Below are 15,199 nucleotides of genomic sequence, written 5' to 3' on the forward strand. Positions count from 1 at the left end.
TTCTCGGTTAATCGTAAAAGAGTCTTCTTTCGACCCAGTTGACATTCACGTGAACTGTGAAGTAGCTATAGCTAGTTCTTCTGAATCGGTTCTCAAGTTCAACTGAACCGAATAACGTATGTGAAATGTTTAGCTTATAAAGGTAATTCATTAATTTCTAATGTTTCACAATAAAACGCACAATAAATAGCGCTTATCAAGAACGGTTAACATGTTTAATTTGTTTGTGGTTGGTCAGTTTAAGACGTTCACATTGGATTTATTCAAATAAAACGTATAATAATATAAAATATTACACACGGGAGAGATCGTGTGACGATTTGTGAATCAACTAAGCTACTCGATTCGGCTAAGACTGAATCAAGCAATTCAATCTTCTGGCCGTGTCCCCAATGCGGCTTCCGTAGTTGCGTTTCCAGTCCTTGTGAAAATGGCTTCGTCCATCAGAGCCGCCCGACGGCTTTCCTCGCTTTCTCTGCTAGCCTCGGCGGTTAGGGGTCGTACCCGCGGCGGGCAGAAAGCTGCATGGCGCCCGTGCTCGTCCTCGTCCGGCAGCGTGAGGAGCAGCCTGTGGGAGCACGTCCGAGAGGGCTACAGCGACAAACCCGAGCTGGACATGAGGGCGGTGTGTGAGCAGACGGAGCGGGTGATCACTGACCTGCAGAACAGGAAAGGGGATTTGGGGACGGCGGACGTGCACACGATCGTAAGGATGAGTTCCTCTCAGTCTCAGTGTCGATAAATGGTGTTCGGCTGGGTCGTCTCGACCTTCTGCTCACTTTCTGCTCAGGTCTCAGTGTGGAAGCAGCTGCTGGAGGTGAGGAGGGAGATAGAGACGTTAGAGGAGAAGAAGAGGGTGGTCAGCTCCACGGTTCGAGCTCTTGTGGTCAGTATTAGTTTAGTTTCGGTCATGCTAATATTTCAGCTCGTTCAGACACTCATGCTTTAGCTTAACAAGTGTTCAACATAGAGAGAAGTGCTGAGACTGTTGCATGCATTCACCTCGGTTACCATAGCAACTGCAACACCCTAACAACTAGTAAGTGCATCCACCTGAAATACCAGTGCATCCATCTAGCAACCATTAATAATACTACAGCAACCACATGTATACTACTTGGAAACTAGTTGTCAACTGGTGACTGACTCATTACCTGACAACGATGCGTTGCCCGACAACTGACATCTGACAACGATGCATTACCTGACAACTGACACCTGACAACGATGCATTACCTGACAACTGACACCTGACAATGATGCATTACCCGACAACTGACACCTGACAACGATGCGTTGCCCGACAACTGACACCTGACAACGATGCGTTGCCCGACAACTGACACCTGACAACGATGCGTTGCCCGACAACTGACACCTGACAACGATGCGTTGCCCGACAACTGACACCTGACAACGATGCGTTGCCCGACACCTGACAACGATGCGTTGCCCGACACCTGACAACGATGCGTTGCCCGACAACTGACACTTGACAACGATGCGTTGCCCGACAACTGACAACGATGCGTTGCCCGACAACTGACACATGACACCTGGTAACTGACACGTTAGCTGACACCTGATGACTGCCACATTATCTAACCGTCAGATAATATGTCAGTCATCAGGTGTAAGCTCACATGCCAGTAGCCTGGTAGTGATGACTGACACCTGTCATCAGACTGACACACTACCAGACAGCTAATACTATATTATAATAGCTAATAAATAATAATAATAAATGATAAGTTACCACATTACCTGACAATTAATAATTGATGACTTACACCCTAACAGCTACTAAGTGCATCCACCGAAAATACCATCACAACCACCTTGCAACACGACAACCCCCATCTAGAGACCTTTTATTAACACCATAGCAACCACTTATGATATGTTATGATGTAATATCAAGCACTGAGCACAACCATTGCAGCCACATACAAACTACATAGCAACATAATAGCAACCAGTTGTTGACAACTGACTCCTGATACCTGATGACTGACACCCCGCAGCTGATACAATAGCTGACACCTGTCTGATGACTGACACATTAGTTGACAACTGATTTCTGATACTTGATGGCTGGCATGTTGGCTGACGACTGAATGACTGACATGTTTGATGAATCTGTGGCACATAAGATGATCTGAGAGGAGTATGAAAATGGTCAAAATGGTTCGGCTCAGCAGTGTGCACAGCTAACAAGTTCAGTTATGAGGGGAACTTTACTTTTCATCTATTTCTGTCTTACAGGAGCAGCATGACCGAAAAGCTCTGGCTGATGTAAGTTTAACATACATATTTGCCTAAGGTTTCCCTACACTGTTCCCTACACCGTTTTACCATTCACTTCCCTCCACAGTTGAGTGCTGAGTGCACTTTTTTCAATAAAGCACAATACAGCCAATCAGGACAGAGCTTATATATCGTTACCATTCTGAACTGATTTCTGAATCTGATTTGACAGATACTGTTTCAGCCCAGACTCTGATTGAGTCTACGCTTAGACTAAAACATGATGCCCAGTGATTATTTGACTAATGGTTCGTCCAATGACTGATTGATTATGACATAAAACCTCTCGAACATCGTAAGTGGAGCTGAATTGAAAGTTGTGTTTGATATGTTGTTTGATATGGTGTCCGATTCTGTCCGATTCGTCTTTCAGCTGGTGGAATACAATGCCTCGAGAGAAGAGGGCCGCCGGATCAGAGTCAAGCTAAACGAGTTATACCCCCAACAGAGTGATCTGGAGCAGCAATACTATTGTCAGGCCCTGAGGCTTCCTAACAAAACGCACCCAGATGTGGTGAGAGACCGTTCCCTTACATTTACTGAACAGATACACCAACCAGTCATAACATTAGCACCACCTGCCTAAAATTGAGTAGGTCCAGCTTGTGACGCAGCAACAGATCTGATTATTCGAGGCATGACTCTTCAAGATCTCTGAAGGCGTCCTGTGTTATCTGGCACCAAGGTGGGTCCTCCATGGGTTGCATTAGCGAGCCTTAGGTGCCCAAGATCCTGTTGCTGCCTCACCAGTTGTCTCACCATCCCTGATCACTTTTGATAGATAGTAACCGCTGCAGACCAAAAAACTGTCCACCTGCTGTCTAATATGTCCTTCCCCTCGACAAATACCTGTAGATGTTTTTTTAAATTCACCTGTCAGTGGTACTAATGTTCTGGCTGATTTGTGTATATTGAGTGAGAAGGCTGCCTGTGACAATGACCGTTACTTGTGTTTTAAACCCCCTCTCAGCCCATAGGAGACGAGAGCCAGGCGAGGGTTGTTGAAATGGTTGGACAGAAGGCAGGTACGGTAACTTGAGCTGTGTCTTCATTTGACAATACCATCAGCAGGAACATTAATAATTACTTTAGATACATCATTATTTATACATCATTAAAATACAGAGAGGAAAATAACATGACCATAGGATACCGCACAAATTTCCTTAGTGGCAACAGTGGCAAGGAAAAACCCAAAAGTGGAACCCATCCTCAGCTCGACACGGGATAGCACAATAATCAGTTAAACGGGATTAAAACAATACTGAATTAAGAGGATATGGAAATGTTGTATGGTACTGTAGTGAGGTGAGGATGAGTCAAGACGAGGACCGAGAGCAGCAGTGTAGTGGAAAGCCAGGTCTGGTGGTACCGGGATGGAACCGTTGGGCAGCTGGGCATCTAAACTACCATGTTGGATTATGTTACGTTACATTACATTACATTATATCTGTTACCTTTACAAAAGTACTTGATAGAGAAACGTTTGGCAGTAAATATTACAGAAGGCCCTTATTTTTATCACAGAGTTTGACTTCAAACCCAAGGGTCACCTAGAAATTGGGGAGGAACTGGACATTATACGGCAAAGGTTAGACCCGTTTTCTATCTCTTAATCCCCCCCCCTTTTTTAATTCTGAATAGATTCTCATTGCAACTCTTTCTTTTCTTTCATAGGCGCCTTTCCCATGTATCAGGTCATAGGTCGTACTATCTGAGGGGAGCAGGGGCCAGACTTCAGATCGCCTTGCAGAACTTTGCTTTGGATCTTCTTCACAAAAGGGTCAGTGAGGCACAAGTGCACGTCTTTTTAAAAGAATCTTAATTACTAGGTTTTCTTATTGACCCCAGTCGTCGGTCAGCCAAGACATGTCTTTTGCATCTTTTAGTTTAGAATGAGAGACGCTAGGCTACCTTTGCTAACAAGTAATGGAGTTAGACCTCCACCAGTCTCCTCTTGATCCTACATGCCCAGAATTGGTTCTTAGACCAGTCCTAAGGGGGCTAACCTTTCCTTTAAATTATGTGTATTTATTACTAGTGCTATTGCCTTATTATCCTGTTAGGAATAGCTGCAGGCCACTGTGTTTTTAATTGACAACAAGCAGACATGACGGTAGACTCTGAGCTAATATTGCTGTGGATGTGTTCAACCAAAGGAGAAGTACTGGTCCTTTGTACGTTGCAGGGTTTCATCCCCATGGTCGTTCCAGACATGCTGAAAGGAGTCGTGTTTGTAAGTAACTCTTAATCTTATATATGCACTTTTGGTTTGAAGAAATTCACAGAACATCTGCACAGTGATATCAAAATATTGCGATCACCCCATCGTTCATTGGGAATAACTCTGCCCCGGGGCATGACAGATGCTATATGACAGGGTGCTGCATGTATTCTTAAAAAGCGAGCGAGGGTGTAAAAACAGACCTCATGGGCAGAGGATGCGATTTGACTGATGTCCAAAAGACCACAACATCTCGCTAGTGTCATTCATGTAATATTCTAATATGACCGTGTAGATTTCTCGGCTCATGTATCTTGTCTCAGGTCTCACAAAGTTGCCAATCCTTCTCTAACCCTTTTTGTTTCTGTCTCTCTGCTCAGGAGGGCTGTGGGATGCAGCCTAACGCTCACCGTTCACAGGTGTACTCTTTGGACCCCTCCCGCTTCCCTGACCTGAACCTCGCTGGCACAGGGGAAGTTGGCATAGCAGGTGAGCGAGAGAACGGGCTGCAAAACACTTCTAAACAGTGACCTATATTCATTGGAGTTGTTAAAACTGGATTGGACATTGAAACTTTTACGTCTCGGATTTATTAAACCGCCGTATCCACATTAAAATGAGTGGAGCTATAAGTGCATGGAAACGAGCTCCACCTTACCAGTTCCTCATTAACAAATAATTTGCCAATGACACCCCAGTTTGCCTTTACATACGTATAGTTTACCTGAGGTACCAATAAAAATAATTGGAGCTAAGCGGTGAGTCTTCAGCTCATCCTGCTGGCCAAAGCATAAATGGCTTTACAGTATTCTTAAATAATATTAAAATTACATTGACTGAAAAGAATAACATGTGATAGTATTTTATTTAAGGAATGATGTAAGTAGTGTGATTGTTTTCCTAAAACCCTGGCTGGCTGCGTTACAGTATATTATTGCAGGTGATTTAGCCATGTTATTTAAAGTGAAGGAAGCGCCACGGCCGTCTAAGTCTTGGTCCTATCATCGGGAGACCACTGGTTTAAGCCACAGCCCTGCCACAGCCATCTGTGTCCAAGAGTCCCAGAGTGCATAATTGACCTCGCTCTCTCTCTGGGTGGATAGGATAGCCCTCCCCTCAGCATGAAGCCTTCATCACCCTTGCACTTGTGGCACATAATGATGAGGGAGCGCTGACATCTAGGAGGGAATTGGAAAAATGATTGGTGATATCATTACTTTGCTTTTGCAGATATTACCTAAAGCTGATTTTGGACACTTATTTACACACATCAACCAGTCCCACATTTGTACAAATATGCCAGAGACTAAATATTTGAATACAAAAATCAGATTTGACTTTAAGGAACTTTGAAGGGTCACTGTCTGGATTTAAAATGTAATTAGGTCTTGGAAACTGAGCGTTACCATATTATTTACGCTTGTAAGAAATACCGTATAATTGAAGGTTCCTGATGTTGCTTTATAGGTTACTTCATGGACCATGCTGCAAATTTAAAGGATTTGCCGGTCAGGTAAGTAACTTTGTGTGTCCAGTCAGTTTCTACACCATACTTTCCATACTAATTATAAGCTCCACAGACAAAAAATTAGTCACCATGCGTGTCTACAGTGGTAGTAACTTCAGGCTCCTGCAGATGGTGTTGCACGAAGACAATTAACTTGTTAATGTACCATGTTAATGATTGGCAGAAAGAAGTGATTGCATATGGCTGTGAAGTGTAAATGAAGGAGTTGAATCTGCAGGTGTATGGAAACGTACGGTCATACTGGTCTACCAGCAGTGGCAGAAATCCCAGTCTACAGGAGATTCTCCTAATTTTTAAGCAGAAGTGAGCAAAGACCTCTTGCGTGCCGCTGTGCTCCATATGGTGATGGTATGCAGCTCCTTGCAAAGTGTTCTTTCAGAAAGTGTTTGTGAAGGATCTGCATTGACTTCTAAAAGCGATTCCTGCCTGGAAGAGAAGTGTGAAACCTGCCACCTGTCTGTCCGTTTTGTGTTTGGCCACAATTCTGAGGAGAGTTGCCTGTAGACTAGGATTTCTGCCACTGCTGGTAGAACCATATGAGCGTAAGCTTCCACACACCTGCAGATTCAGCTACTTCCTTTACACAATGGCCTTTGGCCACACCCAAATGCAGTCACTCTTTTTAGTCAATCATCAACATCTGCTTTGCAACCTCTGCTTTTCCACACATCCAACAAAACACTTACTGCACTGTCCCACCCTTTCTCATTCTATGAATCCCGTCACACACCCCACAGGTATTTATAGCCCGATCATCCTCGTGCAATGCAGGAGCCTGAAGTTACCACCACCTTGAACACACAAGGTGACTAATTATTTGTCTGGGGAGCTTACACTTTGCTTGTGTACTTGTGAAAATTGTTGTTTGTCAGCAGAGTCTTCTGCTTTCTTTGTGTGTTGTGTCTGCAATTTGCCATTAAAGAACAGTCTGCAGCAGCACATGTTACAGAGCAGAAACGGACACTGGCCGAGAGACCTGGGGACTCTACCGGGTTCATCACTTTAACAAGGTAAACAAATGCAGGGGAGCTGCTAGGATAATAGCAGAGGAAGCTTAGAGCTCTGCCGTTATTAAGTCAGTTAGAGGCTTTTCTGCACTCTGCTCTGAGCTCAACCACTCGGCCCTGACCCCGCTCTGTAATTTACCTAGTCAGACACTTGGTGGACACTTAGCTGCTCTCTGTGGTTCCTCCTAAACACTTCCACTGTTCAATAATAACACTCACAGCTGATGCTGGAAGATCTAGGAGGGAGGAAATTTCACCAGCTGACGTTGTTGTTGCAGCGGTGGCTCCTATTACATACAGAACCACGCTGGAGTTCAGTGAGCTCTGTAGAACCTTTTATACACCTGTGGCAATGAGACTGAACACCTGAATTCAATGATTATGTGGACAAAGTATTGGGACACACCTACACCTTAGCTAACGTTAGACTGCTAATAGCACAAAAATGGAGCACTTTTTTTTTGCGACTAGGCTTCCTGTCCAGCCCCAGTCAAATGCAAGTGTAAACTCTCCCACAATGCATTCAAGACAGATACAACGGATACCTCCACTTCAGGAGGTGGTCAGAGACATATTTGAGACACATGTTAAAGCAGTGTAAGCACATTTATCTCTCCAAGATGCACTCCACAAACAAAACCCCTCCCAGTACAACCGAAACACCGGTAATAATTGCTATGCAACCAGTAAAATTGCATATTCCATCTAGCACATTCTTACTAACAGGAGAAGAATTTTACTATGGAGTGTAAATGCATGTGGCTAAAATCTTATCAGGATACAATCCACATAGTAGTCACGTGAAGTAGACCAGGTGTAAATGAGGTCATTTCCGTTCTCTGTGCAGGTGGAGATGTTTGGTGTGACAGCAGATGAGACGGGGGAAGAGAGTTCTCAGCTGTTAGACGAGTTTGTGTCAATACAGAAGGAGATTTTCTCTTCTCTCAAGCTTCATTTCAGGTCAGTAAACATGAGTGGTGGACAGTAATGAAGTGCATCTAACTTACTGTACATAAGTACTTTTCTGTACTCTTTGTATGTTCGATGTCCATTCTTTTATACTAAATTTACTCCAGTACAAAATGGAAAACTGGACTGCCCGATGAAAGCTCGCTAATCATAGCCTTAATTACTGATTTTGCAGTCATAGCTGTTTTCATATCTACAGCCTAACAGCGTCCCCTAACCAACACTGCCTTTGTCAAAGCCAATTTATCTTTATATAAATCAGATGTTTCAAATACATGACCTCTCATTCGCTGTATTCAAATCAAAGGTATCCACAAGACCTCCAAAGACCGTGAGGGGGTCTGCTTTGACAGATCCCACAGCTAAAAAGTGAACACAACACGAGTTCTTGTCTAACGTCACAGTGCCGTCCTTTAACACAGCAACCAGTCCTTCAGCTTAAAAGTCTTAACGTCTCTGAAAGGGTGAAGGAGAAGAAATGAGCGGTTGGAAAAGGATCAGTGCTGTGTTGAGCAGGCTTGCACTGGCCATACTGAGGAGAGGTTCTGAGCATTTCACTCACATGCTCAGCTTGTTATCTCGTAGTTCATGGTCTTTCAAGCCCTAGACCTCTTGCAGGACAGTAAAAAAAAAAGCTTCAGGGCCACTCAGGGCCATGTAGTCTCGCAGCAGTCGCTGACCGAAAAACTCACCTGACCCATAAACCACCTCCAAAGCCTTGTGCTCTTGTCATCGTGACAGAGCTAAAGAGAACATATATTATAAATATATTTGAATAATTACAAATATAATATCAATTATTAAGAATATACTCATCATTACTTGTTTAATACATGTAAAGATGTGGGTGTCTCCCACCACTGCCACCAATCATATCAATGGGTATTTTGACTTACTTAAGTACAGGATCATTTGTTCATTTGAGTCTGTGTTCTTGTGTTCCTTCCTTCATAGGGTTTTGGACATGCCCACAGAAGAGCTTGGACCACCAGCCTTCAGGAAGTATGATATTGAAGCTTGGATGCCAGGCCGTGGCAGCTTCGGAGAGGTCAGCACATTGGTTAACTTATCGATTAACCTGAACTCAGTGCATTACTAAAACTGGCTTGAGGTTTTCCAGAAATAGCTACATTAAATGATGCGTCACAGCTGGATTAATACGTGCTGCTTTTCTCTGAAGACTAAATTAGTTTGAAAATTGAACATATTTCGGTTTTAGATTTGAATTTCTTATGCTAACTTTCTTCAGATGCGTGTTGGCAGTGTAACCTTTTTTTCCTGCATTTTCTTTCCTGAAATAATTGCGTCTTTGAATGATGACTATACCATTGGCAGCTGCTCATGCCATTATTTACCCAAATTGCAGATATAGTATTGAATATTATGGGTCTGTCAGAATTAGGTTGGTTTCACGTTCTCATATTTAAATTTCTTGCTTCAGTAAGTGAGAAAAGGTTTATTTGTGTAGAAAGGATATGATTGCTGGCAACCAAGACAACTAGCCAGTATTTAGCTTTTGTCTGAAATTGACGTATAACACTTCAGATCAGTCGTGGCGATCATGGGGGTCCAAACATAATGCACCATTATCGACCCACTAGTGTACTGAACTGTAGCAGGAGGCTAAGAAACATTTGCCGGCGTCTGAGCGTCAGCGTCCGAGAGAGCGCAATTGGCCTGCTGTCTCCGAGTGAGTAGATGGCGCCCTCTCTCCACACATCACTTCAGTGTGATGCTGGCCGGCACGGGCGTCTGCTAGCCCATGCCATATAGATGGCTGGTGAAGTTGCATCGGCTGGTTGCGCAGGATGGTTGTGTCAGTCCTCACCCTCCCAGTGTCTGCAGCATTACAGGTGACTGGGGAGAGAGTACTAATGAGAGTGCGTTAATTCTTAAAATATAGGAGGAAATTTAGGTAAAATTTAAAAAAAAAGAAACGTTTGTATTCTGTTTTGCCTTTTTTCCCCTCCCTTTTCTTACTGCAAGCCTTCCTTTTTCTTCTCAACCCTGCACTAGGTCTCCAGCGCCTCAAACTGCACTGACTATCAGAGCCGGCGACTAAATATCTTCTATGAGGAAGATGATGGCCGTCTAAAATACGCTCACACGGTGAGTAAATTCAGTCTGAGTGAAGTAACGCTGCTAAGTTAATGCCTAATAGGCACAACCCAACATGGATGGAACCCACTTTGGTGGCATTGCACGTGATTAGCAGGGGGGAGGGGGAAGAAAGTGATGTGTGAGGCAAGTGTTTAGTAGTTAGGTCATACAGATCCAGGTAGAGCACGCTTTTCTTTCTTTTTTTTTAGTACGCTAACAGAGTCATCTGTAAAATATTTTTCAAGATTCACCCTAATTTTTTTTTTAAATGTTCATTAGAAGTGTTCTTGATTACTGAGTGGTGTGCAGGAATATGGGATAAATTGTTACATTTGCAGACACTTTGCGTACTACTAAATAGTCAGCACTGGACAGTTCAGTTCAGGTTGCTTGTTATATAAAAATACTTACTTTATTCATTATAATTACTAAAATATTTTATTTATTTCTTTTTGAATTCTGAAAACAATAAAAAAAATGAATGAATGAATATTTCCAATAATGAGTAATAAAATAGCCCACAACTGATAATCAACCATATGTCTGTCTGATTCTAGGTGAATGCTACGGCGTGTGCCATCCCGCGCACCATTATTGCAATTTTGGAGACTCATCAAACTAAGGTGGGGGTTGTGTTCTTTATACACTCACTTTGTGAGAGACTGAAGTCGTGTAGAGTTTTGTAGAGGCAAAGAGTCTATACACTCCCATTCATTAGCTCAGCCCCTTCAAACTGAAGCCTGGCAACGTCCTATTCCTCCCGTTCTACCAAACAAATGACTAAGAAACGCTACAAGGCATCACCCAATATTGAATTAGTGAATTACTGAAGCAGTGTTGGCTCACATTTAGCGAAATCGTTTTTTTTTTTTTTCCACACCTTAAATTTTTTGTAGTTTGGAGGATGCTGCGCAGAAAAGGTAACAGAAAATGAATGTCAGGAATGCAGAACCAGCCACAGTAACAGTTTCACAATGACGACGTCTAGCAATGCAGTGTCTTGGAAAACCAGTTCGTGTTTAAGAGATGTGCTAGAAGAGAGGTGACCGCAGCTGCAGAGTGAGGAGGAAGCACACCATGAGCAGTCCGTAAAATAAAACGCTCTGATTTACCTCTGAATATTTTAGCTAACTCTTGCAGAGCCCAGCAGTCATTTTGCACTGTTCCTAAGCGAGCCCTCTTTCCAGCAGCCGAAGCCGTGTTCGCACAGCTTGCCTAAGCTGGCTAACGTGAGATTGTCGTTCCTGTTCAGCTGCTTCAATCACTGTATCTTTACTTTACTTTCTTTCAGGAAGGAACAGTGCGGGTTCCGGATGTCTTGCAGCCTTACCTTGGGTTGGAGGTGATCGAAAAGCCAAAGTACACCCCTCTGAAATACATTGGACCAAACCAGCAGCACCGTCAGCCTCGTTCCATTCCTCACCAATAATAAAAAAAGCTGTTCGTGATCAAATCCAGATGCTTTGGAGGTGAGTTCTGCTAAAGAGAATGGGAGCTTCAGCACTGAATCATCAGAAGCAGAATCTGGTCACTACCTGAAGAGTACCAGGCATTGGCTTACATCCACCGTAGTACTTCACATTTAGCCACTTGGACGTGGAAAAAACAAACTTTCGAAGCTATTTATTGCAAATATGATCTAAACATGGCTGTGATGGTTAAAAGACCATGGCGTCTGTAAGCCTGCTGCCCAAAGGATTTATATTGGTATAAAAAGGTACGACTTGCCTTCAGATCTACAGTCCAGCCTTGGTGTTGCCCTGTCTGGTGGTAAAAACAGGTTATGGATATTACAGATCACCTTTTGTTATAAAAAGGTTGCCAAACTGTGACCTGGTGTGTTTTTGTGTGTGTATATATACTTTTATGTTGGTAATGCAGTTATGCATTAAAGCCTTCAGCAAGAGCTTGTGTTTAATTTTGGAGCCATCGGAACATCAGGTCCTATTCATATTGACAAATTAATGATTCATAATTAATGGAAAATAATTAACTAAACTGTAAAAAGCAGCAAAGCCAAAAAGCCCCCCCCCCCATACAAATAGAAATACAATGTAGTCAGCCTCTAATTTATGGGGCTTAGTTGTTAAGAGCTTCACCCATTGCTGTCCCTTGTATATACCAGTCTTGCAGTCTCCATAGACCAACACTGGCAATAGAACAGGTAGTACTGTAGAGTTCAGTGTCTTTTAAACATGCCGTTGTCTCACAGGATGCCACCTTCGCCACTCGCCAGTTTAGGAGATATCTGCTCTGCTGAAGCTGCCCCAATGGAAATGGAAGCATCTGCGAGCAAAACAGTTCAGTCTCAGAGTGATCACAAGTTGCACCTCCAGGTTCACAGTGTAACGCACTCTGCCACTAGACTGGTTACTCACACTTCACTGGGTTTGGCAGGTGCCAGGAGAACGCTAGCGAATGGACGGAGTCATGACACTTACTCAATACTGCAAGAGCCAACCCTAATTGAAGCGTTCCTCATCTGGCCACGGTCCAGACACAGTTAAGATATGTGCTTCTAGCTTGGTGCAACAGTTTGGTGAAGGCACTTTCCTCGTCCAGCACATTCCTGGAGGCCATGTATTGTTTCTCTAGATCTCATTGAATTCTTTATTTTCCTTTTAACCTGGTTACCAAATGTGCTGGAACATTAAAATACAAACACGGTGCAGTTTGGATCGAACATGAGCCTGCAACCCATCTCACAGTACATAGACATATTACAGAGTATTTTGAGGACCTGACGCAATGAGGTTTTGCCAAAAATTTTTAAAAAGTGTTTATTTCTACAAATACGTCCAAGGCTCCACTGCATTGCAATATTTAACATATGTCTTCGTTTTGCGTCATGTCCGTGTCTCAAATGCAACCTGAAGTCCTGACCGGTTCTCCCTTACAGAATCCCCTGTTGCTGACTTTTCCCAGCGATCTTCTTGGAACACTCCAGCAGAGCGTTGTGAATGTCTTTAGCGCAGGATATCTGGGACTTTATCATGCTGAGATACTGCGAGTAAGACAGGGACTCCGTTTGTACCGTGTCTGGCTTGGTCGCTGTAGGCACCAGGTTGGGAGAGTGTTTCGCACTGTCGATGCTCTGGGAGAGACATTCATGGGCTAGCCGCTAAAGGAGACAAACAGGGGTTAGAAAAGACAGAAATTGGGGAGAAAAATTAAAGGTAAAACTGTTCATTTTGGCCGGAGCCGTTTTTGTGTGGCTCAGGAAACTTCTAGGTTAGTGGTTATACGGTAAAATGGGACAATTCTGCGAGGTAGGCCCGCTCTCCATAACGCTCGGAGTGATTTCAGAGAAGTGATGTGACCAAAAAAAAAATAATAATACAAAATCTACAAGTTTGTAAATTCATTTCTGGAAGACACAGTAATGAAGGCAAAGTCTTTACCAAGCAGAGCTCGAGCTGATCGCAGAGGGCGTAGAACTCCTCTAAACTCTTGTCGAACCGCTGAACTGTGGCATCATTGCTTTTTCTGGAGAAGAGATTAAGAAAAGACATTTTAAAAGGCAGGGGAAACTCTAGCAACAGCCTCTATTATATGCAGCAATAGTGTGAGGATTTGATTGCATTTCGCCACTGGAGCCTTAGTGAGCTTAGTTTCTGATGTTGGATGACTCGGTCTGGCTCACACAGTCACTCCAGCTCATCCCAGCGGTTTTCGATTCGGAGCTCCATCACTGCACAGAGCTCAGCTCCACTGCTCAGCCCTGGGCTTTATTCTCGCCCTCCAGCAGAAGCTTGGCGCTTGGCACTGGGCACCGTGACGTTAAGAGACTGCTGAGCATCTCATGCTTTTGCCAAATCATTTCTATAAAGATTTAAACAAAGCGTGTACCTGAAGGCTGCGGATCTCGCTCAGTAAAATGGGGTGTGAATACAGACTCAAGCAAGTAATATTATTATATTAATATTAGCATCTATACAGTGGTGTGCACCTTTTTGAGCACCTCGATCAAATGACATTGTTAATGCAAGTAAAAAGAAGTGAACAAACAGGAAAACTTTTACATTTAAATATGCCATTACTTTTGCACACATTGTTATTGAGTAATTATTTTTTTTGCAAAATGTTAAAAATGAAGCTACTAAACAGTGATAATGTTTTAGGATGTGTAATTTGACCAGAAGTGGCCAAACCTTTGCACTAGAGTGTAACAGGTCTGGACCTCTTGAATTCTCCGGTCCACCTTAAAAGTGCCCGCAGTCCCGCAGTTTCCAGTGTAGTGCTGCGACCGTGACAGGCGGCAGCGGCTGCACTTTTTAAGGTGGAACGGGGAGATTAAGTAATCAGCGAGTTTGGGGTCATTTCTTAAGAAGCAGTTTAATAATTATTGATCAGCTAACAGCGTGGAGGTGTGCTCTGTTCACAGTCTACTTACATCCCGTTATCGATTGATGTGTTGTGCGCAAAGTTTTGGGAAGCGATGCTCATCACGCTCTGAAAAAGAGGGGCACAGGAGATCAGGAGAGGCAGGTTACACATCCCCGCTGTCAAGCAGAAACCTGGTATCTTCATTTGTGCAGTGTTTCCCTTTTTCACATAGCAAATTAAGTCATGGACCAACAGAGCCTATCTGAACGAACCTGCAGGCTCTCCTTTAACTGAGGTATCAGCATTTTAAATCTGTGGACCGGGTCGAAATCCTGCTGCTGGCTGAGCTGCTGCTGCTGCTGCTGCTGCTGAGGAGTCTGAAGAACCACCGCCTGGTGAGCTCCCACTGCCGGGTTTACGGGGCCAGGCTGCTGCTGCTGCGGCTGCGGCTGCTGCTGGGAGGCCATGGTGGAGCAACAGAACCGGAGGAGCCTGGAGATCTTCAGTTGGACCTCAGTTGGACCGTCTCCTCGCTTTCTTTCTGGTTCTTCTCGTCTTCCCTTTCTTCCTCTGGTACAGAGCGAGTTTACGGTCAGCTCGGTCAGCTCAGTCCACACCCCCACCTACAGAACTGGAGGGAGAAGCGCGGCCCTGGACGGCCCTGTCCCAATTCTCGCCCTGAGCCGTAAGCCCCCTTCCTGAAAGGGCACTTTAAGAAAGTTGTCGAAGGGCGGGTGA

The 15,199-nt window shown here is 43.9% G+C and overlaps 2 protein-coding genes across 2 annotated transcripts; one reads left to right on the plus strand and one right to left on the minus strand.

Annotated features, from left to right (window-relative positions):
• Window positions 1-322: 322 nt before the first annotated feature.
• On the plus strand, window positions 323-12,041 carry sars2 (seryl-tRNA synthetase 2, mitochondrial). Its single transcript, XM_072691337.1, has 16 exons — window positions 323-706; window positions 791-886; window positions 2,266-2,295; window positions 2,681-2,821; window positions 3,278-3,332; window positions 3,835-3,898; window positions 3,985-4,090; window positions 4,496-4,543; window positions 4,912-5,020; window positions 5,999-6,044; window positions 6,982-7,069; window positions 7,914-8,026; window positions 8,990-9,083; window positions 10,052-10,144; window positions 10,693-10,758; window positions 11,427-12,041. Exons 1-16 carry the CDS (start codon window positions 431-433, stop codon window positions 11,562-11,564), a joined length of 1,563 nt encoding a protein of 520 aa, XP_072547438.1. The 5' UTR covers window positions 323-430; the 3' UTR covers window positions 11,565-12,041.
• A 685-nt stretch (window positions 12,042-12,726) lies between these two features.
• med29 (mediator complex subunit 29) lies at window positions 12,727-15,043 on the minus strand. Its single transcript, XM_072691338.1, has 4 exons — window positions 14,734-15,043; window positions 14,529-14,587; window positions 13,537-13,621; window positions 12,727-13,256 (listed from the first exon to the last, which is right to left on the minus strand). The coding sequence occupies exons 1-4, from the start codon at window positions 14,926-14,928 to the stop codon at window positions 13,029-13,031; spliced, it is 567 nt and encodes a 188-aa protein (XP_072547439.1). The 5' UTR covers window positions 14,929-15,043; the 3' UTR covers window positions 12,727-13,028.
• Between the last annotated feature and the right edge of the window lie 156 nt (window positions 15,044-15,199).

Source organism: Salminus brasiliensis, chromosome 11 (assembly GCF_030463535.1).
Source record: "Salminus brasiliensis chromosome 11, fSalBra1.hap2, whole genome shotgun sequence".
Taxonomy (NCBI): domain Eukaryota; kingdom Metazoa; phylum Chordata; class Actinopteri; order Characiformes; family Bryconidae; genus Salminus; species Salminus brasiliensis.